The sequence below is a fragment of the Saccopteryx bilineata genome, chromosome 3, assembly GCF_036850765.1.
Source record: "Saccopteryx bilineata isolate mSacBil1 chromosome 3, mSacBil1_pri_phased_curated, whole genome shotgun sequence".
Taxonomy (NCBI): Eukaryota; Metazoa; Chordata; class Mammalia; order Chiroptera; family Emballonuridae; genus Saccopteryx; species Saccopteryx bilineata.
In genome coordinates this window covers 146,784,709-146,811,988 of record NC_089492.1, presented here as the reverse complement: position 1 = coordinate 146,811,988, position 27,280 = coordinate 146,784,709, and the positions used below count along the sequence as shown (strand labels likewise).

General features: G+C 42.6%; 1 protein-coding gene and 1 non-coding gene across 3 annotated transcripts in view; both read right to left on the bottom strand.

Moving 5' to 3' along the window:
• Positions 1-27,280, bottom strand: part of SMYD1 (SET and MYND domain containing 1) — a 55,365-nt gene that overhangs the window by 5,384 nt on the left and 22,701 nt on the right. The window contains exons 4-7 of one of the 2 annotated variants that reach the window (XM_066267656.1): positions 24,627-24,757; positions 21,251-21,289; positions 17,735-17,924; positions 9,430-9,522 (exon numbers count right to left, since the gene is read on the bottom strand). In XM_066267656.1, the coding sequence (XP_066123753.1) occupies positions 9,430-9,522; positions 17,735-17,924; positions 21,251-21,289; positions 24,627-24,757 (453 nt within the window). The remainder of the gene's footprint in view (positions 1-9,429; positions 9,523-17,734; positions 17,925-21,250; positions 21,290-24,626; positions 24,758-27,280) is intronic. The other variant, XM_066267657.1, reaches the window with a different exon arrangement.
• LOC136332862 (small nucleolar RNA SNORA28) lies at positions 12,344-12,467 on the bottom strand. Its single transcript, XR_010730988.1, has one exon. It is a non-coding gene; the product is annotated as a small nucleolar RNA SNORA28 (small nucleolar RNA).

The following is a 27,280-nucleotide window of genomic DNA, read 5'->3' as shown; positions in this document are numbered from 1 at the left end:
TGAACAATGCTGCCATAAACATGGGGGTGCATTTCTCCTTTTGAAACAGTGCTATGGTGTTCTTGAGGTATATTCCTAAAAGTGGGATAGCTGGGTCAAAAGGCAGTTTGATTTTTAATTTTCTGAAGAATCTCCATACTGTTTTCCACAGTGGATGCACCAGTCTGCATTCCCACCAGCAGTGCAGGAGGGTTCCCTTTTCTCCACATCCTCACCAGCACTTATTTTGTGTTGTTTTGTTGATGAGCGCCATTCTGACTGGTGTGAGGTGATATCTCATTGTGGCTTTAATTTGCATTTCTCTAATGATTAGTGATGTTGAGCATTTTTTACATGTATATTGGCTATTTGTATGTCCTCTTTGGAGAAGTGTCTATTAATTTCTTTTGCCCACTTTTTGATTGGATTGTCTTCCTGGTGTTGAGTTTTACAAGTTCTTTATAAATTTTGCTTATTAACCCCTTATCAGACATATTATCAAATATGTTCTCCCATTGTGTAGTTTGTCTTTTTATTCTGTTCTTATTGTCTTTAACTGCACAAATGCTTTTTCGTTTGATATAGTCCCATTTGTTTATCCTTTTATATCGCTTGCCCGTGGAGATAAATTGGCAAATATATTGCTACGAGAGATGTCAGAGGGCTTACTGCCTAGGTTTTCTTCTAAGATGCTTATAGTTTTACAGCTTACATTTAAGTCTTTTATCCATTTTGAGTTTATTTTTGTGAATGGTGTAAGTTGGTGGTCTAGTTTCATTTTTTTACAGGTAGCTGTCCAATTTTCCCAACACCATTTGTTGAAGAGGCTGTCTTTACTCCATTGTATTTCCTTACCTCCTTTGTCAAATATCAGTTGTCCATAAAGGTGTGGGTTTACTTCTGGGTTCTCTGTTCTGTTCCATTAATCTATATGCCTGTTCTTATGCCAGGACCAGGCTGTTTTGAGTACTATGGCCTTGTAGTATAACTTGATATCTGGAAGTGTGATAACTCCCACTTTATTCTTCCTTTTCAAGATTGCTGAGGCTATTCGTGTTCTTTTTTGGTTCCATATAAATTTTGGAATATGTGTTCTATATCTTTGAAGTATGTCATTGGTATTTTAATTGTTATTGCATTAAATTTATAAATTGCTTTGGGTAATATAGACATTTTAATTATGTTTATTTTCCTAACCATGAGCACAGTGTATGTTTCCATTTGTTTGTATCTTCCCTGATTCTTTTTATCAATGTTTTATAATTTTCCAAGTACAAGTCTTTAATCTCCCTGGTTAAACTTATTCCTAGGTACTTTATTTTTTTGGTTGCAATGGTGAAGGGGATTGTTTTCTTAATTTCTCTTTCTGACAGTTCATTGTTAGTGTATAAAAGTGCCTCTGATTTCTGAGTATTAATTTTATATCCTGCCGCCTTGCTGAATTCATTTATCAGGTCTAGTAGTTTTTTGACTGAGACTTTAGGGTTTTCTATGTACAGTATCATATCATCTGCAAATAATGACAATTTTACTTCTTTTTTTAATTTGGATGCCTTTATTTCTTTTTCTTATCTGATTGCTGTGGCTAGGACCTCCAGATTATGTTGAATAAGAGTAGTGAAAAAGGGACCCCTGCCTTGTTCCTGATCTTAAGGGGACTGCTTTTAATTTTTGCCCCTTGAGTATGATGTTGGCTGTGGGTTTGTCATAGACGACCTTTATCATGTTAAGGTATGTACCCTGTATTCCCACTTTCCTGAGAGTTTTGATTATGAATGGGTGCTGGATTTTATCAAATGCTTTTTCTGCATCTATTAAAATTATCATGTGGTTTTTCTCCTTCCTTTTGTTTATGTGATAAATCACATTGATTGATTTACAAATATTGTACCAGCCTTCCCTCCCAAAAATAAATCCCACTTGATCATGGTGTATGATTTTTTTCATATATTGCTGGATCCGGTTTGCTAATATTTTGTTGAGGATTTTAGCATCTAAATTCATCAGGGATATTGGCCTATAATTTTCTTTCTTTGTGTTGTCTTTGCCTGGTTTTGGAATCAGAATTATGCTCGCCTCATAAAAGGAGCTTGGAAGTCTTCTTTCCTCTTGAATTTTTTGAAATAGCTTGAGAAGGATAGGAGTTAGTTCTTCTTTGAATATTTGATAGAATTCACTTGTGAAACCATCAGGCCCAGGACTTTTCTTTTTTGGGAGTTTTTTGATAACGGTTTTGATCTCATTGGTTGTATTCAGACTGTTTAGGTTTTCTGATTCTTCCAGATTAATTTTTGGAAGATTATATGTTTCAAGGAATTTGTCCATTTCATCTAAGTTGTCTAGATTTTTGGCACACAATTCTTCATAGAATTTCTTACAATAATTTGTATTTCTGTTATGTCAGCTGTTATTTCTCCACTCTCATTTCTAATTTTATTTATTTGATTCCTCTCTCTTTTTTTCTTGGTGAGTCTGGTTAAAGGTTCATCAATCTTGTTTACCTTTTCAAAGAACCATCTCCTGGTTTCATTGATCCTCTATATTGTTTCTTTAGCCTCTATGTCATTTATTTCAGCTCTGTTCTTTATTATTTCTTTCCTTCTACTACCTCTGGGCTTTACTTGCTGTTCTTTTTCTAGTTCTTTTAGATGTAGGGTCAAGTTGTTTATTTGAGCTTTTTCCAGCTTCTTAAGGTATGCCTGTAATGCTATGAACTTCTTTCTCAGGACTGCTTTTGCTGTGTCCCATAAATTTTGAGGTGTTGTATGTTCATTTTTATTCGTTGCAAGGAAGTTTTTTATTTCTTCTTTGATCTCATTGTTAACCCAGTCATTATTTAATAACATGCTATTTAGTTTCCAAGTGTTTGAGTATTTTTCAGTTTTTCTGTTGTGGTTGATTTCTAGTTTCATGTCATTGTGATCAGAGAAAGTGCTCAATATGATTTCAATCTTCTTAAATTTGTTGAGACTGCTTTTGTGCCCTAACATGTGGTCTGTACTAGAGAATCTACCATGAGCACTTGAAAAGAATGTATATGCTGCTACTTTTGGGTGAAAGGTTCTGAAAATATCTATTAAATTGAGTTGATCTAGTGTGTCCTTTATGTCTGCTGTTTCTTTGTAAATTTTCTTTCTTGAGAATCTATCTAGTGATGTTAGTGGGGTATTAAAATCCCTTACTATTATAGTATTGCTGTTGATCTCACCCTTTAAATCTATCAAAGTCTGCTTTATATATTTAGGTACTCCTATATTAGGTGCATAGATATTTATAATGGTTATATCTTTCTGTTGGATTGCTCCCTTTATCATTATGTAGTGACCTTCTTTATCTCTTACTATAGTCTTTGTTTTAAAGTCCATTTTGTCTGATATAAGTATTGCTACTCCAGCTTTTTTTTTATTTCTATTTGCATGAAATATTTTTTTTCCATCCTTTTATCTTCAGTCTATGTGCCTCTTTTGTTTTAAGATGTGTCTCTTGTAAACAGCATATGTATGGGTCCTGTTTTATTATCCACGCAGCTACCCTATATCTTTTGATCAGATCATTTAATCAATTTACGTTTAAGGTTATTATTGATATGTAGTTGTTAATTGCCATTTTATTCTTTAAACCTGTATTCCTCTTTTGCTATATTCTTTTATTCTTTTCCCCTTTGATCTGTTTACAACAGGCCCTTTAGCATTTCTTGCAGCATTGGTTTGGTTATAGTGAATTTCTAGAGTGTTTTTTTTTGTTTGTTTGTTTTTGTTTTTTGCCTGGAAAGCTTTTTATTTCTTCTTCAATTTTAAATGATAGCCTTGCTGGATAAAGTAGTCTTGGTTGTAGTCTCTTGTTCTGCATTACTTTGAATATTACTTGCCATTCCCTTCTGGCCTCAAGTGTTTCTGTTGAGAAGTCAGAAGTCATCCTTATGGGGGCTCCTTTGTAGGTGATAGCCTTATTTTCTCTAGCAACTTTTAATTCAGTGTGTCCGTAAAGTCATGGTGCACTTTTGACCAGTCACCGGAAGCAACAAAAGATGATAGAAATGTGAAATCTGCACCAAATAAAAGGAAAACTCTCTCTGTTTCAGTGCAGTTTGATGTGAGCTCATGCACAGATATTTTAGGGATCCTTAGGTAGCTATCCCATATAGCCTCTACAGACTCGTCACTGACTGATGGCCTACCAGAATGGAATTTCTCCACCAAACTGCTGGTTTCCTTCCAGTGCTTATCCCACTGACTAATGTTATTCCTATGTGGTGGCACTTCATTATAAACATGCCGATATTCACGTTGCACTTTGGTCACGGATTCAAATTTAGCGAGCCACAGAACACACTGAACTTTCCTCTGTACTGTCCACATCTCTACTGGCATGGCCATGGGTTTCTCCGCTGTATACACGGTGTTACGTAATCATCTGCACATGCGCACATGCTGTCACATCATCCTACAGAAACTGGGAGGGTTTTCCTTTTATTTGGTGCAGATTTTACATTTCTATCATCTTTTGTTGCTTTCCTGTGACCTGTCAAAAGTGCACCATGACTTTACAGATACACTGTATTTTCTCTTTATCACTTAGTTTTGGTATTTTAATTATGATGTGTCTTGGTGTAGATTTCTTTGGGTTTCTCTTTAATGGAGTTCTCTGTGCTTCTTGAACTTGTGAGATGTTTTCCTGCCTTAATTTAGGGAAGTTTTCAGCTATGATATGTTTGAATAAAGTCTCTATTCCTTGTTCTTTCTCTTCTTCTTCAGGAACCCCTATGATGCAGATGTTATTTCTCTTCATGTTGTCACAGAGCTCTCTTAGAGTTTCCTCAGAATTTTTGAGTCTCTTTTCTTTTTTCTGCTCTGCTTCTGTGCCTTCATTTATCTTGTCCTCTGACTCACTGATTCGATTCTCAGCTTCATCTATCCTGCTTTTAATTCCTTCCATTGTGTTCTTCATTTCTGATATTGTATTTGTAATTTCTGCCTGATATTTTTTATTATTTCAATGTCCTTTTTTATATTTGCTATCTCTTTATTTAGGTGTTCGTAATGACCATCTATTGTTGTTCTAAGATCTTTGAGCATCCTAACAATTGTTATTTTAAACTCTGGATCCGGTAATTTAGTTATATCTGACTTATTCAGGTCCTTTCCTGGGGATTTCTCTTGATTCATTTGTGTTGCATTTCTCTGCCTTCCCATTTTGTCTGTGTAAAAGAAGGTTTTGGCCACTGGAGTCCACTGGATGTGGCCTCTGTGTTCCCTAGGTGTGGTCTGTCTGCAGGCCCACCACCGCCTCTGCTGCTGCTTCCTAGGGTGTTCAGGTATGGGAGTTTCTGGTATCAGCCCACTGGGGCTTTGCTGTGGTTTCCACCTCTCCTTCATGGGAGGGGCTGTGATCACCTGCTCGGGTGTATAAGCCTCAGTGGCCTTGGCTTTCACCCCGCCCATGTGGGTGGGGTTATGCTCTGCACCCAGCCACAAGCCTTGGCCCTGAGGGCAAGGTTGAGCACCTTTGCTCAGCTGTGGGTCTCTGCCTGATTCTGTACTTTTGCCCTGCCCCTGCGGGAGGAGCCTGCTTGCGGGATGACTGCAAACCTTGGCTCCAAAGGCAGGGCAGGGCTGCATGCACTTGCTCAGTAGCTGGACTCTGCCTGTTCTGGGCTTTTGCTCCACCTTCATGGAAGGAGCTGGATCCTGCATCAGGCTGCAAGCCTCAGTTACCACTGGGCGAGGCTGCACTCCTGTGCCCTTGCTCAAGGGTGGGTCTCCACCCCTTCCAAGGCTCCTGCCCTTCCCCTGCAGGCTGGATTGTAGGTGGTCCACAGCTGGGCTTGACCACTTTCATATGTCCCCTCCTCCCCAGCCAGGCAAGACTGAGCTCACACCTGGGTCTCAGTGGTGGCTAGCCGGCTTCTGCCCTTACCAACAAAACCACGCTTCCGTGTCCCACCCCCCGCCCTCAGGAGAGCCCTCAGCCGTGTGGGTGGGAGCGCTGCAGTTCAGATCCTAACACTCACTACTGTAGTCCCAAAGGCTCCCTCCTTCTTAGCAACTCTGCTCTGAGTGCCTTGGGAGAGCTTGCTTGGCTGGTGTCCTGCTTCCCTTTGCTGATATTACTGTTTCCAGGGGAAATATTCACTTCAGATTTGGGAGTGACTCAGCCCAGGGGTTAGGATGGCTATCCCTCAAAGTGTTTCTCCCTGTGCCTCCTAGATTACACTCTCTTCCCGCTTCTCTGGTCCTCTCCTCTCTCCCCATCCCCCGGAGCCCCAGGTGAGTGGTTGTGAGAGAGGTTTTCTGCGCGGTCCCTTTAAGAAGAATCCTGGGTCTGAGAAATCAGTCTCTTTCTCACAAACAGTATCCTGACTTTTTTTCCAGCTAAATACTGTCCATACACCTCTTCTAGGCTCTGGGTCTGCAGGCTGGGGCTTTGTTCCTGGGGCTCAGGACCCTCCCCTCTCTGCTAAACTCACTTTCCACCACACAAGTCTCTCTGGGCTGCTGTTCACTCCAGGGAGCTGGACAGCCCTCTCCACATTTCTGCTTTTTCTGCCAGTCTCAGTGTGGTTTCTTCAGTGTTCCTTGGTTGAAGAGTCCTCTTAGTTTAGTCCAAAGTTGGTTTTTTCTGATGATGGTTCTTAAAATTAAGTTGTAATCCACTTTGGTTCTGGGAGGTGGAAGTTGGTATATCTGCCTACTCCATCACCATCTTGTCCTCTCCAAAACAAGTCTTACATAAAGTTATTGAACTCGTTTTATTCATCATAAAATTCATACAATTCTTTATCACAGTCAAAATTCCCATTCATTAGCTTGTCCTCATCTGTGTCTGATGATGAATCACTGTCTTCAACAATGAGTGCAAAAACAAGTGCAAAAAGACGGGAAATGCAAGTAAAAAAAATCTACAGCCACTTTATAATGATGCACCCAGTTTTTAGACCTAAAATTTTTCGAAAAAAAATATGTATCTCATACATGGGGAAATGCGGTACTTAATTCACATATGGGAACATCACAGTTACATTGACACTCATTCTTTGAAAATTAAGGAAATTGCTGGCAAAAGTGGGAAAGCAACAGTTTGTGATTTGAATAGCAAAGTGGTTCTATTTGGGTAGAAATAGAAGGGTATCAGTGAAGCATGGAAAGGGTATCAGTGAAGTTACACTGAATGACAAAACAAGGAGTTTTCATATATAAGTCAGTTGGTAGCGGAGAATTATAAAAGATATATGCCTATGTTTATATCATTTTAGATATATATATATTTTACTATCATAACAATGCTATGAGGTATTACTAATATTCTCATTTTACCAGATAAGAAACTGAAGCCCAGAGAGGATAAGTGCTTTACCAAAGTCAAACAGGTAGTGAGCGATGGAGCAAACCAAACAATCAAGCTCTATGTTAACAACCTTTCCTAAGATTCTCTACCCTGGCTGTGCTCTGGAATCACCTGAAGACCTTTTTAAAAACAGGTATATCTGGCCCTGGCCGGTTGGCTCAGTGGTAGAGCATCAGCCTGGCGTGCAAGGGGTCCCGGGTTTGATTCCTGGCCAGGGCACACAGGAGAAGCGCCCATCTGCTTCTCCACCCCTCCCCCTCTCCTTCCTCTCTGTCTCTCTCTCCCCCTCCCGCAGCGAGGCTCCATTGGAGCAAAGATGGCCTGGGTGCTGGGGATGGCTCCTTGGCCTCTGCCCCAGGCATTAGAGTGGCTCTGGTCGCGACAGAGCGATGCCCCAGAGGGGCAGAGCATTGCCCCCTGGTGGGCAGAGCGTCACCCCTGGTGGGCGTGCCAGGTGGATCCCGGTCGGGCGCATGCGGGAATCTGTCTGACTATCTCTCCCCGTTTCCAGCTTCAGAAAAATACAAAAAAAAAAAAAAAGGTATATCTGGGCTTTACCCTCAAACCAATTGAAACCAAATATCTGAGGAAGGAGGCCTGGCATCTGTAGTTTGTATAAGCCCCTGCATGTTCCTTATGCACAGTGAGGTTGAACAATCAGGGTCACCCTGCTTGAAGTATACAAGGTAGATAGACAGAGAGGGAGCCTCCCAGGAAGCTAGAAGACCCATCAGGAGAATATCACATTGGTCCTGGTGAGAAATGACGTGGGCCTGACCCAGATCTGCTTAAAGTCAGATGATGATTCATGTGTAGATTTAGGCTTAGGCTGCACTGTACAAAGTCAGATGGTCCTTATATTTTAGTTGTCCATTGTTCTTGTCTTTTCCCCTTGCCACTCTCATAGGAGAAATGCCACACCATTCTTTCCATTTTAAATGAGTGGAAACTAATTTTCTCTGAGACTCTCCCCAAGGTCTATGAGGCAATTGGATGGGGATGTAGCAAAATATGAGCTGACAATCACTCCATCCTAAAGGCAATCTCTCAAACCTGTGGGGCAGTGTCCAGCACTACACCTGGCCCTGGCAATTTGGAATGGAGAAAAGGAGAAATGAAGAGGAGGAGAGAAGCCAGAGGAATGAAACAAGGAGCAGGTCTCTTACTGATCAAAAATGTAAGAGCTCAAAAGTGTGCAATGCATGAGTGAGTTAAGGAAAAAAGTAAAGACCTGGCTACATACCTGAGTTGTTTAAAGAGGTTGCAGGGGGTGGGGTGGGTGGGGAAATGTGGATTTATGGTTTCTGTATTCTGTCACAGAGTGGATAAAGCACATTTTAGGGGACAAGACAGAGGAATCTATAGTTTCAAAAACACAAGTGAATTTAATGCAAATGCTCTGCAGGTGTTGGGCAGTGGATCTCAAATTTGGATGCACATTCAAGTCACTTGAGAGCTTTAAAAATCCTGATGTCTGGACTTGACTTGAGGTGGTGAACACACAGTGCAACATACAGATGATGTATTATAGAATTGTGCACTTATATAATTTTATTAACCAATGTCACCCCAATAAATTCAATAAAAATTTTAAAAACCTGATGTCTAGGTCCCATACCAAAAGATGCTGGTAAAATTATCCTGGATCAGGATCTGAGCAGTAGGATTTTTCAATGATTCTAGTATATGGCCAGTTGGGAACTCCTGGTGCTTCAAGAGCTAGGGTTGAATGTTCAGTCAGTCAATGCTAGAAACTGTAGGCAGGACATGCACTTAATTATGAGAAAGCAAGCAACTCCCTGCCATCTCCATTTCTCCATTTCTGATGCCGACTGAAATATCAAAAATCCCTCAGGGACGTTTGTTAGGCTGCCTGTGTTCTTCTCAGACTCAGTTTCAGTGAGTTGAGCAGTCACTGAGAACACAACCCTAAGAAGTGCTAAAAGCATAATAGCAAGAAGAGTCTTGGTTGCAACAAAGGGACAGCTTCCAGAAGAACTACCTACTTGGTATCCTCTCCTTCTTGACCCTACCACATTTCCCTCCCTTACCAGAGAAACTTTCTGCCCCCTCCCTACTCTATCCCCCGTACAAATAAATTCTTACCTCATGGTACAAGCCCTCCGAGCGAGCCTTGTCAATTTTCTCTAGTGTATCCTTGGACAATTGTACCGTCTCCTTTACCAAGTCTTGAGAGGGCTAGAAAAGTGAGTGACACTGAATTACATCTTTGCATAGTTGCCACCTTTGATGTTCAATTTAATACAAAATCAATGCCTTCCTCAGTCTGAATGTTTTATTTCTAAATATAAATGCTGTGCAGATACCTATAGCTTTTCCTGCTCCTTCATCATGCTTCTCACTCATGTTGTGTTTTCCATTGACCAAATCCCAGAGCCTGCTATTAGTCAAGTATTCTTACCGTGTGCTTGTGCCTAGGCTTTTGGACCCAGCACAGACTCTGCCATTGACCTCTGTTGTAGTTTCTCTGGCATTTTGGATTCTCATGCTATCACCCAAAATATTTTCCATTTTTCTTCTGTACTTCAACTCTATATCTTACAGATATGCCCTTGCTTTTCATCTTCATCCAAGTCATTTATTTAAATACTGCCCAGCACAGGGCTGAGGACAGAGGCTGAGGCCTGGACTAAAAATGTGTACTCTAGTTTGCCATTGGAGTTGATTAAAGACAGTCCTTTCTGGCTATGGGTATCCAAACCCTTCCGAGTGTCTTAGCATCCAGTTCATATTTCCTGGTCCTTGTCTTCACCAAAAGCATATTATGAAAAACTTTGTCAGCTGTCTCTGTGAAATCTAGACCCATCAGGCATATTGCATTTGCCTGAGAAACCTAGTAAGATTGTAAAAAAAAAAAAAAAAAAAAAAAAAAAAAAAGGAGGTTTTGATATTTGAGGCAAGGAGGTACCATAATTAAGAAGTCCATGAGGGTACCACAATTTTGAAGAAAAAGTGCTGGATTTTTTCAAAGTTGAAAGGAAACGTTTACTTGCTATGCTTTTCCATATTAGAAGCTCTTATCTGATTTTTTTTTCTTTTGCTTAGGCAAACTGCTAAAGCTTTTATCCAGAATTAAATTAACTTTATTGTTTATTCTGTCTGTAAAATAAGCGTGTGGAAGCTGTAAAAAATTAAAGGATATAAAGAAATTATAGAGAAAAAAGTAGACATCCCCAGAACCCATCCAAAGATTTTGAGGAACTTTTATGATTTCATATATATATATATATATATATGAATAATATTTAAGATATGTAATAACTGGTACAGTAAAAGCACTGACCAACCAGACCAGACACTAACCATGAACAGTGAGTACCCTACAAGGCCTTTTTAGGGCACATTGGCTGAGTTGAAGTCTTGTATGTGCACACATGTATGTGTGTGTATTTGCCAATAACATCAAAATTTTCTTCTAACTGAAATTGTACCAAATTTCTGTTTATATTATTGTTTCTTTATTTTAATTTTCAATAACAGTTTATATTTTATATTAGTTTTTATGTACAATATACTGGCTAGACAATCATATAATTTACAAAGTATTCCTCCAATATTTCCAGTACCCATCTGGTACCCTACATAGTTATTACAATATTATTTACTATATTCCTCATGTTGTACTTTACATCCCCATGACTATTTTGTAACTACCGACTGTTATTCCTTAATCCTGTCAATTTTTTCACCCAGTCCCCCAAACACCTTGCAACCATCAGCTGCTTCTCTATAGTTATAAGTCTGTTTCTATTTTGTTTGTTAATTTATTTTGTTCTTGAGATTCTACATATAAGTGAAATTATATGATATTAGTCTTTCTCTGACTTATTTCACATAGCATAATACCTTCTAGGTTTGTCCATGCTGATTCAAATGATAATATTTCATAATTTCTATGGCTGAGTAATATTCCATTGTATTATATATATATATATATATATATATATATATATATATATATATATATATACCATTTTTTAATCCACTTGTCCATTGATGGGCACTTGGGTTTACTTCAATATCTTGGCTATTGAAAATAATGCTGCAATGAAGATAGGGGTGCATATATTCTTTTGAAGTAGTATTTTGGGTTTCTTTGATTATCTACCCAGAGGTGAAATCTCTGGGGCATAAGTCAGTTCCATTTTTAATTTTTTGAGGACCCTCCATACTGCTTTCCATACTGGTTGCACCAATCTGCATTCCCACCAATAGTGTGTGAGTGTTCTCTTTTATCCATATCTTTGACAACACTCGCTTATTGTTTACTGATTTATTAAAGCTAGCTATTTGACAAGCTTGAGGTGAAATCACATTGTGGTTTTAATTTGCATTTCTCTGATGATTAGTGACATTAAGCATCTTTTCATATATCTATTGGCCATCTGTATGTCCTCTTTGGAGAACTGTCTATTTAGATCCTCTGCCCATTTTTAAATTGAATTACTTATTTTTTGGTGTTAATTTTAAATGATAGCCTAGCTGGATAGAGAAGTCTTTGTTGAAGGCTCTTGTTTTGTTTTACTTTGAATATTTCTTGCCATTCTCTTCTGGCCTCTAATGTTTCTATTGAGAAGTCATATGTCATCTTTATGGGGGCTCATCTGTAGGTAATTGCCTGCTTTTCTCTTACAGCTTTTAGTATTCTTTCTTTATCTCTTAATTTTTGTATTTTAATTATGATGTGTCTTGGTGTGGGCCTCTTTGGATTCATCTTTAATGGGATTCTCTGTGCTTCTTGACTTATGTGAATTTTTCCTTCATCAATTTAGGGAAGTTTTCAACTGATTTCTTTAATCAGATTCTCTATCCCTTTATCTTTCTCTTCTCCTTCAGGAACTCCTATGATGTGGATGTTGTTTCTCTTCATGTTGTCACAGAGCTCTCTTAGAGTTTCCTCAGACTTTTTGAGCCTCTTTTCTTTTTGCTGCTCTGCTTCTGTGCTTTCATTATTTTGTTGTTGTTGTTGTTTGTTTTGTTTTGTTTTTATTTTTTTAACATTGTCTAAGTCTATATAAGGGCTTGTCTCATAGAGGAGAGAGCACCTGCATAGGTTAGATTTTGTTACTATAGCAAGCTCAAATTGTGTGCTTTTGTTTATCTTGTCCTCTAAATTGCTGATTGATCCTCAGCTTCATCCATCCTGCTTTTAATTCCTTCATTTATGATATTGTATTTGTCATATCTGACTGGTATGTTTTATTATTTCAATGTCTTTTATGATACTTGCTATTGCTTTATTTAGGTGCTTCTTATGTTCACCCATTGTTGCTCTAAGATCTCTGAGCATCCTAACAATCATTATTTTAAACTCTGCATCTGGTAATTTGGTTATTTCTATCTCATTCAGATCTTTTTCTGGAGATTTCTCTTGTTGATTAATTTGGGTTGCATTTCTCTGCCTTCCCATTTTATCTGTCTATAAGAAGGGTGTGGCCACAGAAGTCTAATGGGTGTGGCCTCTGTGTTCCCTAGGTGTGGTCTGTTTGCAGGCCCTCCACCTTCTCTGCCACCATCTTGAGCATTTGGGCACGGGTGTTGCCAGCACCAGCCAGCCGCTGTAGTCATTGCAGTCGCTGCGGCTTCTGCCTTGCCTCTACATGCGGGACTGCGTTCACGTGCCCAGGCTGCAAGCCTTGGCTGGCCCCTGGCCTCCAACCGGCCCCTGCTGGCAGGGCTGTGCTTGCTCACCCAGCTGCAAGCCTCAGCTGGTTCCCCGGCTTCCACCTTGCCCCCGGGGGTGGGACTGTTGCCAGGACTGCTCTCGCAAACTCAACCTGCAGCCATGGGTCAGACCACTTTCGTGTGTCCCATCCACAGCTGCAGCTGACCCTCAGCTTCTGCTCCCATGAGTGGGACTGCGCTCATGATCTCAGTCTGCAGCCATAGCCAGCCCCCAGCTTCTGCCCCTGCCGATGGGATTGCGCTCTTGTGTCTGGCCACTGCCCACCCTCCAGTGAGCACTCAGCAGTGTAGGGGTGGTGATGTAGCTCAGACCTCAGCACTCAATACTATATCCTTGATGGCTCCCTGATTCTAAGCTATTCTTTGCTCTGACTGCAGCAGGAGAGCTTCTGTTTGGGTGGTGACCTGCTTCCCTTTGCTGGTATTACTGGTTCTAGGAAAAATATTTACTTTAGAGTTGGAGAGTGACTCAGCCCAGGGGCTGTTCCTCAAAGTGTTTCTCCCTGTGCCTCCTAGATTACAATCTCTTCCTGCTACTCCAGTTCTCTCATCTCATCCTGTCCCCCAGAGCCCCAGATGAGTGGCTGTGAAAGAGGTTTTCTGTGTGGTCCCTTTAAGACAAATCCTGGGTCTGAGAAATCTGTCTCTTTCTCACAAACAGTATCGTGGCTTGTTTTGCAGCTAAATACTGTTCGTACGCCTCTTCTAGGCTCTGGAGCTACAAGCTAGGGCTTCGGTCCTGGGGCCCAGGACCCTCCTGTCTCCGGGAAACTTCCCTTCCACCATGCAAGTCCCTCTGGGTTGCCGCTCGCTCCCAGGAGCTAGGCAGCCCCTTACACATTTCCGCTTTTCCTACCAGTCTCAGTGTGGCTTCTTTGATGATCTTTGATTATAAATTCCTTTTGGTTTAGTCCAAAGTTGTTTTTTCCAGATGATTGTTCTTAAAATTAAGTTGTAATCCACTTTGGTTCTGAGAGGTGGAAGTTGGAATGTCCACCTACTCCATCATCATCTTGCTGCTTCTAGGAATGCTTCCTGAGGGTACTATTTTCTCTCCTGGTGTGAGTATTGAATGCAGCTGGTCCTTTTTTTTTGGTATGGTTATTTATTCAGACTGGCTGGCTCTAAGGGTCAACCTTGATCATGTTTTTTACACACTACGCAATGTCTGTCCTGTTGGGCATATTTATTCTCCAGTTTCTGGTGCTTGCTAGACTCCTCCTTTGGGTGTGCTGCTTGTATAGGTAGCTGAATCTAGGGTTGGTGCTGTCTGCAACCCACTACCAGTTGTGTTGGTTCTAGATCTTTTTGGGTTGGCGTCAGCTGTTGTTTGTAACCCACTGTGGGCTACCTGTCTGCAGCTATTTCTTTTTTCACTGTTTGTGTCTGCATTTTCTGTGCCTGGGTAATGTGGGAAGGGTCAATACATGTATGAAAATCAGCTTCCTCTTGCTTAGAGATGACAGCAGCTTTGTAAAAGCCACAATCTCCATAAGATTTGTCTCCATGCCCTGGCTGGTTGGCTCAGTGGTAGAGCATTGGCCTGGCATGCAGGAGTCCCGGGTTCAATTCCCAGCCAGGGCACACAGGAGAAGCGCCCATCTGCTTCTCCACCTCTCCCCTTATCCTTCCTCTCTGTCTCTCTCTTCCTCTTCCGCAGCCGAGGCTCCATTGGAGCAAAGTTGGCCTGGGTGCTGGGGATGGCTCTATGGCCTCTGCCTCAGGTACTAGAATGGCTCTGGTTGCAACAGAGCAACGCCCCAGATGGGCAGAGCATCTCCTCTTGGTGGGCATGCCGGGTGGATCCCAGTCGGGCACATGCGGGAGTCTGTCTGACTGCCTCTCCATTCCCAACTTCAGAAAAATACAAAATAAAACAAAAGATTTGTCTCCACTTTTCAGTTGCTCCACCCCCTCTTGCAACTGCCTGGCTTCCAACAGAGTCTTCTGTAGAAAGACTGTAGTGTGGGCTCAGACTGGCCTCACTGAACCAACCCCTCTACAGGTTTCAAGCTTGTTGGATTAGGGCAGCTAACATTGGGAATACAATGTTAGTGAGACCCTCTGCTTCAGGGGTCTTTTAGTCAAGAGATTAGTATGGGGAATGTGGCCCCTACTCCAGAGCCTAATCCCTCAGCGCCTGCTGGATACTCAAATTTTATTTCTCTCCAACAAGGTGAGCATCAGGTTCAGATCAAGTGGGGTTGACAGTCCCCTCTGCAGAAGTTCTTACAGCTGGTGAGACGCTGGTCTCAGGGAGGAAGACTGAGAGGGTCCTCTTCTGGGGCTGACTGTGCTCTCCTCCCCCCCCCAAGAAAGTGGCTAAGCCCAGCCCCTCAACCAGATCCAACAATAGGCTCACAGGGACCCACACTTTAAATGTCCATACACCAAGCTCTCTCCCTTCCTCATATGGAATCTAGCCCATCAGGGCAGGATATCCAGCGCCCAGGCTGGCTGATTGTGAAGCTCCATCCTATCCAGTGCACATGAGCCTCTGTGCCCATGCCGATCACAGAGAGTGGAACTTGCCTCAGCTGGGCCAGGTGTGAGGAGCTCTTCCCTAGGATACCACTCTAGCAAGGGTTTTTAGGTCTTGAACCAGTGCTCTCTGCAGTTGGCCACTGGATGTACCAGCCCTGGGCCTCCCTGGCAGGAACCCAGTGCAGACCAATGGGAGACCTTGCCCATGTCTGGCCCCTAGCAACCTTCTTGGAGCTATGAGCAATCCAGAGTTTCTGGCTGCCTCTGCTGGCCTAGATGCTAGTGGAAATACCAAGCTGCACACCTAGGCTGGCTTTTACCCCCACTGGGCATAGGGGAAGGTCCTCTTAAAAGGCCAAGGTTCCTGAGTCCTGCCTCCTGCAGATTAGTTCCTCCCTCTGTCTCCTGGCTGCTTGTTGGGCTTGGCCACTAAAAAAAAAAACCTCTAATAGAGTTTAGAGCCTGCAGAAATTCAGGCATTAAGAAGGATGGTGGATGTGGCTCTGCCCCTTGGCCCCAAGTGTCAGTCTGTCCAGACTTTTTTTACAGACCTCAGTGGGTGTGACCTATGAGACCCAGAGGTGTGGTCTTCCCACACTCTGAACAGTTTCTGCTGAGCCTCCCATGAGGCAGAACCATCAGTCTTAGACTCAGGAGTGTGTGGGGGGAAACTCTGGCCTCAACACCAGAAAACTGAGTCGCTGATGTGACCTCTGCTTCCTGGCTTCTCAGAATGACCCAATCACCAGGACTGGGGTAGGAGGGACTCTTGAGGGCTGAGTCATTGCTTTTCCCAGGCTGATGCCACTCAGAGGAGACTGCTCCACCCAAGACAGATGATGACTGTAGTATTGGAGAATAATTCAGCACAGGGGTTCCAGTGGCTGTCCCCCACAGTGTCTCTCCCTGAGCCTCCAACTTTATACTCTCTTCATGCACTCTAGTCTTCTCAGCTCTCCCTCTACTGGAGCCCCGGGTAAGTGGCTGTGAGCAAGATTTTCTGCACTGTCCCTTTAAGACAGAGCCTGCATCTCCGAGAGCTCCATCTCTTTCTCACAGACAGAAACCTGGCTCTTTTCACTTCCAAATGCTATATTGACGTCTCTTTTAGGCTGTAGATCACTAGGCTGGAGCTCCTGGCCTGGGGCTTAGGACCCACACCTCTCAGACAACCCTCCCCACAATAAGAGTCTCTTCAGACCCCATTGCTCCTAGGAGCAAGGCAGACCTTTCCACATCTCTGCCCTTCCTACCAGTATTGGTGTGGCTTCTTCTGTGATCCTTATTTATAGACACCTTTTCATTTAGTCCAAAGTTGGTTTTTCAAGATAGTTGTTCTTAAATTAAGTTGTAATCCAATTTGGTCCTGGGAAGTGGCAGTTGGAACATCCACCTACTCCATTGCCATCTTGGAAAATCCTCTCTATTCTGTTTTATTTTCACTCAGTAGATTATGGATATTTTCATATATATATATATATATATATGAAAATATATATATGTGGTGATATATATATCACCACATATAGTAGCTGTGGAGTTTTTTACTGTTTGAAGCTACAATATTTTATTTAATAGACACAGTTCTCTAGTCAGTCTAGACAGTTCTCTAGTCCAGTTTTTTTTTATTATTGAAAATTGAGCTCAGCAGCTTTATTTACATTTGGTGCTTACATTGTTGTATGGGAGAGCCTTCACTAAAATACCAAAAAGAAATGGGATGATGAGCATTTGCTCCCCAAAAACAATCCTCCTTTTAGATGAAGATCAGGCTCTTCCCTCGGTCTCCCATCTGTCTTGACTCAATTTTGCATGTCCCTCTTACAGCTATGAAAGGCCCCAGGCCAGGACAGCTTGCAAAGGAGCAAGATGAGGACTAAAATGTACTGAGTGTCTACCCTATATGCCACACCCTTTACATATATTATTTTCTGTAGTACTCATAACAACCCCTTGTAGTGGTTGCCATCATTCCTATTTTACAAATGAGAAAACTGAGTAATGCTCCCAAACTCAAAAACCTAGCAAATAGTGGTACCTAAACACTAGTTGGGGCCTACCAGCAGTGCTCTGTCCACCACCCCACACAGCCTTCCTAAGTGCGACAGGCTAGTCCTCTAGGAACTAATGAGCAGGGATACATTGATTAGCTGCAGAATCCACATATGCCTGGCTCCTACAGAGGTGGCTTCAGCCACCCCTACCACAGGGCTGTGTGTACCTTTGGGTCGTCCTTCACCCCCAGGAAGAGGTCGTCCTTCAGCCCTTTCTGGCAGTGCTCACAGGTGCAGTCAAAGTAGTACTGCTTCTTCAGCTGCCTCTTGCGCTCTTCACTGACATTGAGGAAGTCAATGTAGGACACTGTCAGCTCTTCTCCTTCGGAGATCTTGCCCAGGGCCCGGAGCTCGATTCTGGGCAAAGGGAAAGAGTAAATCAAACTCGTGGCATCAGAGTGGCATTTGTGCTCTTCAAGTTTCAAGGAGTTGAGTCTCAAAGGCAATGACTTCCACTAACTCTTGGGAAAACTCCCACTCCCTCCAAAAAGGGGAGATGGAACCTAACAGACAGTGTTCTGGATAATTCTGCTGTACTATTATAATAATCAAATCTTCTCCATTCTGTAAATTGCTCTGAAATCCACTCAAGTAGATTACAGGTAGAGGACCAGTCTTGATATTAAAACCATACAAAGCTCCCATGCCCGCAATTACCCCTGTATATTCAGCTATAGATTGCCAATGAAGGAAGGGAGAAATGATAATGAGATGAAAATTCAAACAAGAGAAGACTCAATAGTCATTTCTGCTTAGTTTGAAGACTGCTTCCTCAGAAGCACACGCATTCAGTTACCCACTATCTTGGCCTAGTCTGTGTCTAACTATATGCCCTTCTCACCTCACCCCAGTGGTTCAGGCCTACATTGTGCAAGGAGACTTATTCAAGAGATCCTTGGCAGCAAACAACAGCTGGCTCTGTTAATCTGCTGCACTGTTCATTTTGTGTTTATCGAGGGACAGGGCTTTTTGGTCGAAGGTGGTTAGCAAGAGCAGGTGGCATTTCAATCCCCTTCTAGCCTAGACCTGACCCTTCCAATTACCTACAGTATGACCCACTTTACCATGTAACCAATACAGAATGTGCTGAAGACAGAAACACACTACAGAACTGACACCCAGATTGGCCAAACAAGCTGAGATCAGCCTGTGGGCTTCTCTACCATGCACAAGGCCAGAAACTACATAAAACAAGTGGTGAACCCTGCAAGCTGGATCCAAAGCAATGCTCCTAAATCTCCCCAGGATTCTGGGGCCTCCCTACCCCATGGGAAACCATCACCCAGAGAGTGATGGCAGGATGCAGAATCTGGGCAGAACATCTGCAAAGAAGTCCTTGGTCATTTCTTTAACCTTCCAGGGAGGTTTTCAGACACTTGAGTGAAAGGCAGGACAAGATTTCAGCACCCCAGGAGGGTCCCACTCAAAGGCATCCCCCTTCCATGTGCTCTGAAGTAACATTTGAGCAAGTAACTACTAAACAGCAGAGACATGTGTGTCCAGGTATCAGAGTGGACCACTTAAGGTTAAAAAGTTTTCTCCCAGCCCTGGCCAGTTGGCTCAGTGGTGGAGCGTCGGCCTGGCGTGCAGAAGTCCCAGGTTCGATTCCAGGCCGGGGCACACAGGAGAAGCACCCATCTGCTTCTCCACCCCTCCCCCTCTCCTTCCTCTCTGTCTCTCTTCCCCTCCCGCAGCCAAGGTTCCATTGGAGCGAAGATGGCCCGGGCGCTAGGGATGGCTCTTTGGCCTCTGCCCCGGGCTGCTGGAGTGGCTCTGGTCGCAACAGAGCGACGCCCCGGAGGGGCAGAGCGTCGCCCCCTGGTGGGCAGAGCGTGGCCTCTGGTGGGCGTGCCGGGTGGATCCCAGTCGGGCGCATGCGGGAGTCTGTCTGACTGTCTCTCCCCATTTCCAGCTTCAGAAAAATACCAAAAAAAAAGCCTTCTCCCAAAGTGGAGTCCACAGACATACCAAATAAATATGATAATATATATAAAAACAACTCATATGGCACCTGGAAAAAGCTAAGTTCTCATTCACCTTTTGTTCCTTCTTTTCTTTCTCCCTTCTCCCAATTTTTTGCACCAGCTGGTACTGAAGTGATGAGAGAAAAGAGGGAGGAGGGAAGGGCCCAGGGATTCTACTCACAGCTCTGCTTGGAACCCTAATATGTCTGAGCTACAGAGAATCAACCTCCTCATTTCACAAATGAGGACACTGCTGTCCAGGGAGGTGACGTAACCTCCCCAAAGGTCCCACAGCACTTTGGCAAGAGAGTCCGGGATAGACTCACATTGCCATTCATGCCTTTCTACATCATATGGGTCTCAGCCGATGATTTCAGTCTGCCTCCTGAGTCTGCAATGCATGGGAAGTGTGGTGTACCAAAGCCCTTTATTTTAGGACTCTACTAATGTCCTAAATAATCCCATGTAAGCAATATCTGAGCCAGTGTTGAGTGGGGATCTCTGGCGTCTAGTCCTGGTTGGGTAAGTAAGCATGCTAGCCCCACCTACCCCTTTTACAGAGGCAGTTCACAATAGTAACATATCCCCATTCAACAGTGATTCAATGACCACTGAGTTAGGATTTCCAGTAGCTTTACTTCTTATCATGGTTAAGCTGGTTCATATAAGGTCTCAGAGTATCTCAAATTATTTCAATAATATTAGAGAATTTTCAAAACCAAATTAAATTAATGTCATTTAAATATGAAAAAATGCATATATGCATACCCCATTTACATAACTTGGAATTGGGGATCAGGGAACGAATAGTGACTACCACTGCATTCTGGACCCCAGACTTCTTCCATCCTTAGTGTTCTGCAATTTTATAGTTCAGCCAATTGAGCCACAAGTAGGCAATTAATTTAAGTATTTCTTGTAGAAACTGGGAAGGTCCCTAGAGATACTCTCATCTTGACCTTTGCTCTACAGATGTGGAACAAAATGCCCAGAAGATGATGTGAAGCATTCAAAGTCACATGCAATGCATGCCAACAGAGACTCAGTTGCATACATCTCTCCCCTCTGCATTCCCAAAGCCCAAACTCCCACACAGCATTTTGTTCTAAGTCAAAAGAGCATTTCAAGTATTTACAGCTTGAGAAAAAGACCCATCTGGGGCCATTTGGTTGTAATTAAGAAAAGTCAAAAGTAAAATCTAACCTAACCCACTCATTCATAGTTGGCCAAAAGCAGTAAATAGAATACTATGAATAATAATTATCAAAATATCACAGTTATGGGTGCGATTTTCAGAACCCAGTCTGGGTGAGCAGTTGAAGATTATAACACATAGTTCTTTAGTAGATCAGTGATATCAGCAGTCCTCATGTCATGGTAAACAGGGTTTAGAGGGACAACATGGGGTTTTGCAAGATGACGTGAACCAGAAGGGACTGTCACACTTTAATATTGAAGGAACGTGAGAAGTAAGGAGTGAAAGAGGTGAAGAAAGAAAGCAATGTACCAAAAAGGCATGTTAGGTGATGGGCAGGTGAAAAACTAAATGATTAATTTAAATGCATTAAGAATACAGCATTCAAAAAAGACGAGACTCTGGGGTGCAGGCAGACGTTGCAGACAGCAGCCACGGGATCTTGGGAAGAGGTGGCCCCAGCAAACCAGGCAAGTAAGGGAGGTGGGTCAGAGGAGCAGGGAAGTTTGCAAGAACTGACCCACCTCATCTGGGTGTGAAACATGGACTTCACTGCCTCATGACTGAAAGACAAAACAGACACCCAAACGGAAATCATTGCCAGTGACTGATCCCGCACAGCTAGCAAGACTGCCCAGAATTTCAAGTTATGCAATCAAAGCTTTGGCCAAAACAACAACTTCTACCCCAGCCCCTAGAGCTGGACTCACTGGAAAAGATGTAACCTAGTATAGTGAAAAGTTTACTGGATTTGAAATGAGTGGTTCTGAGTTCAAAAGTACATAGCCCTGGACAAGTGACTTCTCTTCCTCAGGCCTCAGTGTTCTCATCTATAACCTATCAATAAGATTTATAAGACAATGCATTTAAAAGTAGAATGCTAAAAAAAAAAAGTATGGAAAGCTATTAATATCACTCTAACAAGCATCTTGGACAAAGACGTGTTGCGTCTTTTGATGTCTATCTCATGGAGAGTTTGAACTGTAAGTGGATACTGGTTAAGTCACACAGGTTATAGGTAAAAATTGTTGGGGTTAGAATTGGGGCCCTAACATCATGACCAGTATTCTTTCCACTATGGCAGGCAGTTAGACAGTGAGTGAAAAGTCACCTTCTCTTGCTCAGCAACCAAGAAGCCCCGGTAAAACGTGGCTGCTCAAAATCAGTGGATGCATAGAAGCCAGAGTGGACAGTGGAAATGATCTGAAAAAAGGTTTCGCAGGTACCTGCTGATGTTATATGTAGCGAGTCACCATTGTATCCAGAAAAAAACAGCCCAGCCTCATATGTGGCTGAACTTGATCCTCTCTACCAACCTGGCTAGCCCTGGACAATATTCCCCCCCTCCAAGAGGATTCCATGAAGTCAAAGTCAAGGCCAGTGACCCCAAGAGGCTTAGAAAGAGAAACACAAACACTGTGGAAATGATAAGGGGATGTAAAAGTTAGAACTCTAGTCTCTAGTTCACTGATGTTTGTTTGAATGATGATTAACGCATTTTAGTTATAATTAATTAAGGAATAGAAAATCTTACTGAAGTGTCTTAGAATAGCCAATGTGTACATATACTTGTAATTGTAGGTAATAAGCTTTAAACAAAGAAAGCCCTTGCTCTGTGCCCTGTCCCTAGCTGTTAGAAAAAGAGGGAGCTTGATTTGTGTGTTAGGGGCGCAGGAGCTTTAAACTCCTGACTCATTAACTCTATAGTGTTTGCTTTGAATCCCTCTGGAAAAATAGAAATAGCTCCACAGGCGAGTTCCCAGGAACACAGGATGACCGGAATGCTGAAGATGAGAACAAAGATGCCCAGTTTATCTAAAGCTCCTCTGACACACAGAACCTGCTGGAGGACAGTCCTGTGCCCAGAGTTCCCCATTTCCTGCTCCCTTCTGCTGACTAACCAACATTTAGTAGGGAATCACTAATCTTCCCAAGGTATTTATGGGCTGAGCAACTGAGATTTTTTTGTTTTGTTTTGTTTTGTTTTTGTATTTTCCTGAAGCTGGAAACGGGGAGAGACAGTCAGACAGACTCCCGCATGCGCCCGACCGGGATCCACCCGGCACGCCCACCAGGGGGTGATGCTCTGCCCCTCTGGGGTGTCGCTTTGCCGCGACCAGAGCCACTCTAGCGCCTGGGGCAGAGGCCAAGGAGCCATCCCCAGTGCCCGGGCCATCTTTGCTCCAATGGAGCCTTGGCTGCAGGAGGGGAAGAGAGAGACAGAGAGGAAGGGGGGGGGGGGGTGGAGAAGCAAATGGGCACTTCTCCTATGTGCCCTGGCCGGGAATCGAACCCGGGTCCCCCGCATGCCAGGCCGACGCTCTACCGCTGAACCAACCGGCCAGGGCCAGCAACTGAGATTGTTAAGACAGTTTTTTGGTTTTTTTGAATGCTAGTCCTCTGTCTTCTCAGAACTGCTGCAATATGAAATAAAGGACATTCTTATACCCATTCAGTCCCTGTCTCTAGTGAAATTGGCTGAAGGGCATATGGGCAACACAAATCCCAGCTTGTTCTGGCAACAAAAAGGTAATCATCTGAATCTAGATCCAAAATAAACTTCCCTGTCTTGAGTGACTTTCTCAAGTGCTTAAGGGCCTTGTGTCATGTGGACCCTTGCTTCCAAAAACAGGAAGGAAAAGGGAAATCAGAATCCCTGCTATATTGGGACTTAGGTTTGATTGTTGGCCAAGAACCAGAAACCATTGTCTTGGTTTCTAAGAAGTTTTGGCGGGGAAATCTGCTCGTTATTGATGGCTCAGAGTCAAATTGTACGTGTATAATAGCTTGGCTCTAAGAGCAAAAGCAATATTGCTCGGGCCTCACTTCCCTAAATCCCCCCAGCCTGATCCATGGACAACTGGGGCTCATCCTGTGTGCTGACTCTTCTCCGTTTGTGTCCCACCCCTAAATACCATTCTTTACCCTTCTGTCCCATCTGTGCTTTCTTGGAGTGGGGGAGGGTAGCTAACTGACCTCTGAGGACTTCATCACCTAATTTCCTTTGCCCTATCACTTCTGGTTGGGGTTTGGTTAATGGGAGGAGATCAGAAGATGTATAAAGAGAGGTTACAGTGTTTAGTCTCCTGGATCTCTCTGCCTCACCATGGTTCCAAGAGCAGCTGGTTTCTCTACAGGCAGAGTCAGGCTGTTGGGGGAGGGGGAGGAAAGGGTCTCCTATGGCCGTGGTTCTCACCAACTACAAAAACAATACTTCTTCAATTGGCCCTTCTAGGTCTAGAGGTCATAATAGTTTTATGCTGTTGCTAGACCCTAGACACCTCACCATTCTTTGTTAGTTGCTTAAATGCTACCCACACTTCTATAAATTGTCCTTTTATTAAATTATTTTCAGGTAAATGATGAGTGTGCCTTCTGATTTTTGCTGAGACCTTGACTAATATATGCTTCTGCCAAGTATCTTTTCAGTTGATGATGTTTTGTAATGAGCTCTAGATAGGTAAACCAAGGCATTAAGTTTTAAAATAGTAATTAGAGGTTTATCTAACATATCTAAGCAATCTTAAGAAACAAAGCCTCTCTGGTCGAGACACATATGGGAGTTGATGCTTCTTGCTCCTCATTACTTCTCTCTCTCTCTCTCTTTCTCTAAAAGTGAATAAATAAAATCTAAAAAAAATTATATATATATATATATATATATATATATATGAAGAAAGAAACAAAGCCTCTGAAGTTAACCATGAGGAATTCTTTGCTATCCTCCTCATTACCTCTCTCCCAGCCACAATTATTCTAGAATGAAATTTCTCTTTCTTTCTATTTGAAATCCATGCTAGCTCAGGTTCAACAGTTTACCTTTGGCTTAAGTCAAATGGAAAACACACCATAGGGTCTCCCCATCCCCATCACACCACCCACAGTGAAAGACATACTCACTTGCCATTGTTAAATATGACGGTACAGTTGGGCCAACAGTCATGGTTCACCAGACCCAGGTTGGGGAAGATGCCCACGCCCACTGCCTGCAGGCCTCTCTGGTCACTGAGTGTGAAACCATTGCAGTTAATCTACCCAGAGGAAAAGATGAAAGAGTCAGCTAAAAACACAGACTAGGGACAGAACACCATCCTAACTATTGTAAGTTTTTATAAAAATATATAAAAAACCCAGTCTCATCCTGGAAATGCTTAGAGATTCTGGAAGCAAAACAGTCCCCTAGTGTCTGTGTGATTCCAAATGACCCTCAGGATTAGTTCCATGGGGCCCTGGCTCAGTGGATAGAGCATCAGCCTGACCTATGGACATCCTGGGATCAATTCCCGGTCAGAGCACACAGGAGAAGGAACCATTTGCTTTCCCCCTGATCCCTCTCTCCCTTCTCTTCCTCTTCCCCTCCTGCAGCCAGCGGCTCAATTGGTTTGAGTGAGGCTCTGAGAACTGAGGATAGCTAAAAATAGCTCAGTACTTGAGCACTGGCCTCAGATGGAGTTGCCAGGTGAATCCTGGTCAGGGCGCATGTGGGTATCTATCTCTCACTATCTCCTCTTCTCTCACCTTAAAAAAAAAAAGATTAGTTCCATATGAGAGTCCCACATTTGCTAAAATGCAACATCATCTTGAAAGTTTTTGGTAGCTATATTCTAAAAAGGCCAAAGATGGAAATGTTGGTTCTGAAAGTCTCTCTCTTTCCTGTATCTGGGTCTCACACAAGTCTTCCCCAGTATCTATTTGGTTTGTCTCTCCAGGCACTACTCTGCCTTAATGGGTGCGTGTGTGTGTGTGTGTGTGTGTGTGTGTGTGTGTCCCCTGCTTTTTACTTTCTTTGCCTACCCACCCTCAGCTCCTATAGCTGCTCATAAGATAAAATTGACATCTCTTTTTTATTATTTGTGTCTGCTGGATATTTTATACTTGTTCACAATTTTAAACTCGGATGAGTGGACCATTTATCTCTGACCCCAAGGCAAATCAAGTTGGTTCTTACTTATATGGAACTTGGTTTATTTCCTTGTCCTTAAAAATAAGTAGTTCTTTATAGAAATAGATTCTAAATATCTGTTATCAGGACATGAAAATGCATAAGAATAAATATAACCTAGAATACATTAACAAGTGCACAGAAATTTCTGCTTTTTATATATAAATAATATACATAAATATATAATTCAATACACATGTATATATGTATATTGATGTGTATAGCACATAGCTATTTGTTATAGGTTTTGGAGGACTGTCACTTTCTCCATTCAATCTCATTGGTCATTCAGCAAGTACATGAGGCCTGTCAGTGCCACTTACAAGCTGTGTTACCTTAGTCAAATTTCTTCTCTGAGTCCCAGTTTTCCCATCTGTAGGTTGAGTAAGTTGGACTAAGTGGTCTCTATGGGCTGGAACATTCTACACTTTGGTTATTATGCCATCCTGTGGCTGTTGTCCCCAGGTCACCTTGGATATACCCACAGTGGGTCTATGATACCCATTTACCCCAAGCTTGTTGAGCCTAACTGCTAAGAGTAGCAACTGGCACAAAGCAGACTGCTTCTAGCCCTTCCATGGTCTTTGGAAGTCACATAACCTCTCTGGGCCTAGCCTTTCTATTTATAATATAGGAATGTTAGCCCTGGCCAAGTAGCTCAGTTGGTTAGAGAGTCATTCCGATATACCAAGGTTTCAGGTTCGATCCTTGGTCAGGGTACATATAAGAATCAAACAATGAATGCATAAATAAGTGAAACAACAAATTAATTTCTCTCTCTCTTTCCCTTTCTATCTCTAAAATTAATAAATAAAAATTAAACTAGAAATGTCCAAAGCATGAGCTTCACCTTGTGTTGTAAAGATTGCATAAAATAATACATGGGAAGCTGTGATCTTTAATTTTATGTCAGCTTGGCTGAGCTGCAATGCCCACATATTTTGTCAAACATTATTCTGTATGTTTCTGTGAAGGTGTTTTTTAAATAGATTAGCCTTTAAATCAGTAGATTTTGAGTAAAGCAAATTAGCCTGCACAATGTAGGTGACCTCTTGCAATTATTTAGTAGAACAAAGACTGACTTCCCCAGAGCAAGAAGGAATTCTGCCAGGGATCAGCCTTTGGACTTGAACTACAACTCTTTTTTGAGTGTCTTGCCTGCTGATGTGTCAGAAGATTTTGAATTAACCAGGCCTCCACAATCTCAAGAGCTAATCATTAAAATAAATCTCCTTCTCCCTTGTTGTGAGACAGATGATAGATAGATCGATGATAGATAGATGATAGATAGATAGATAGATAGATAGATAGATAGATAGATAGATGATAGATAGATCGGTTTCTCTGAAGAACTTTATTATAGAAGCATTGGTGCAAGGTAAGGACTCAAGAGATGTTGGTTGTGACCATGCTGTTGTTGTTATTACAATAACCCTCCTCTTCGGCATTTCACCAACACCCCAGATGGTACTGGGCCTGCCAGATGGAAGATATCCACCCCCACAGCCCCAGGCCTGCTGATCCTCAGGCTGCCACCCCCACCTCCTGCACTCTCTAGGTTGCAAGAGGCCTGGCTTTTTTGCTCCAAGGAAAGACCCTCTCCTCTCTGGCT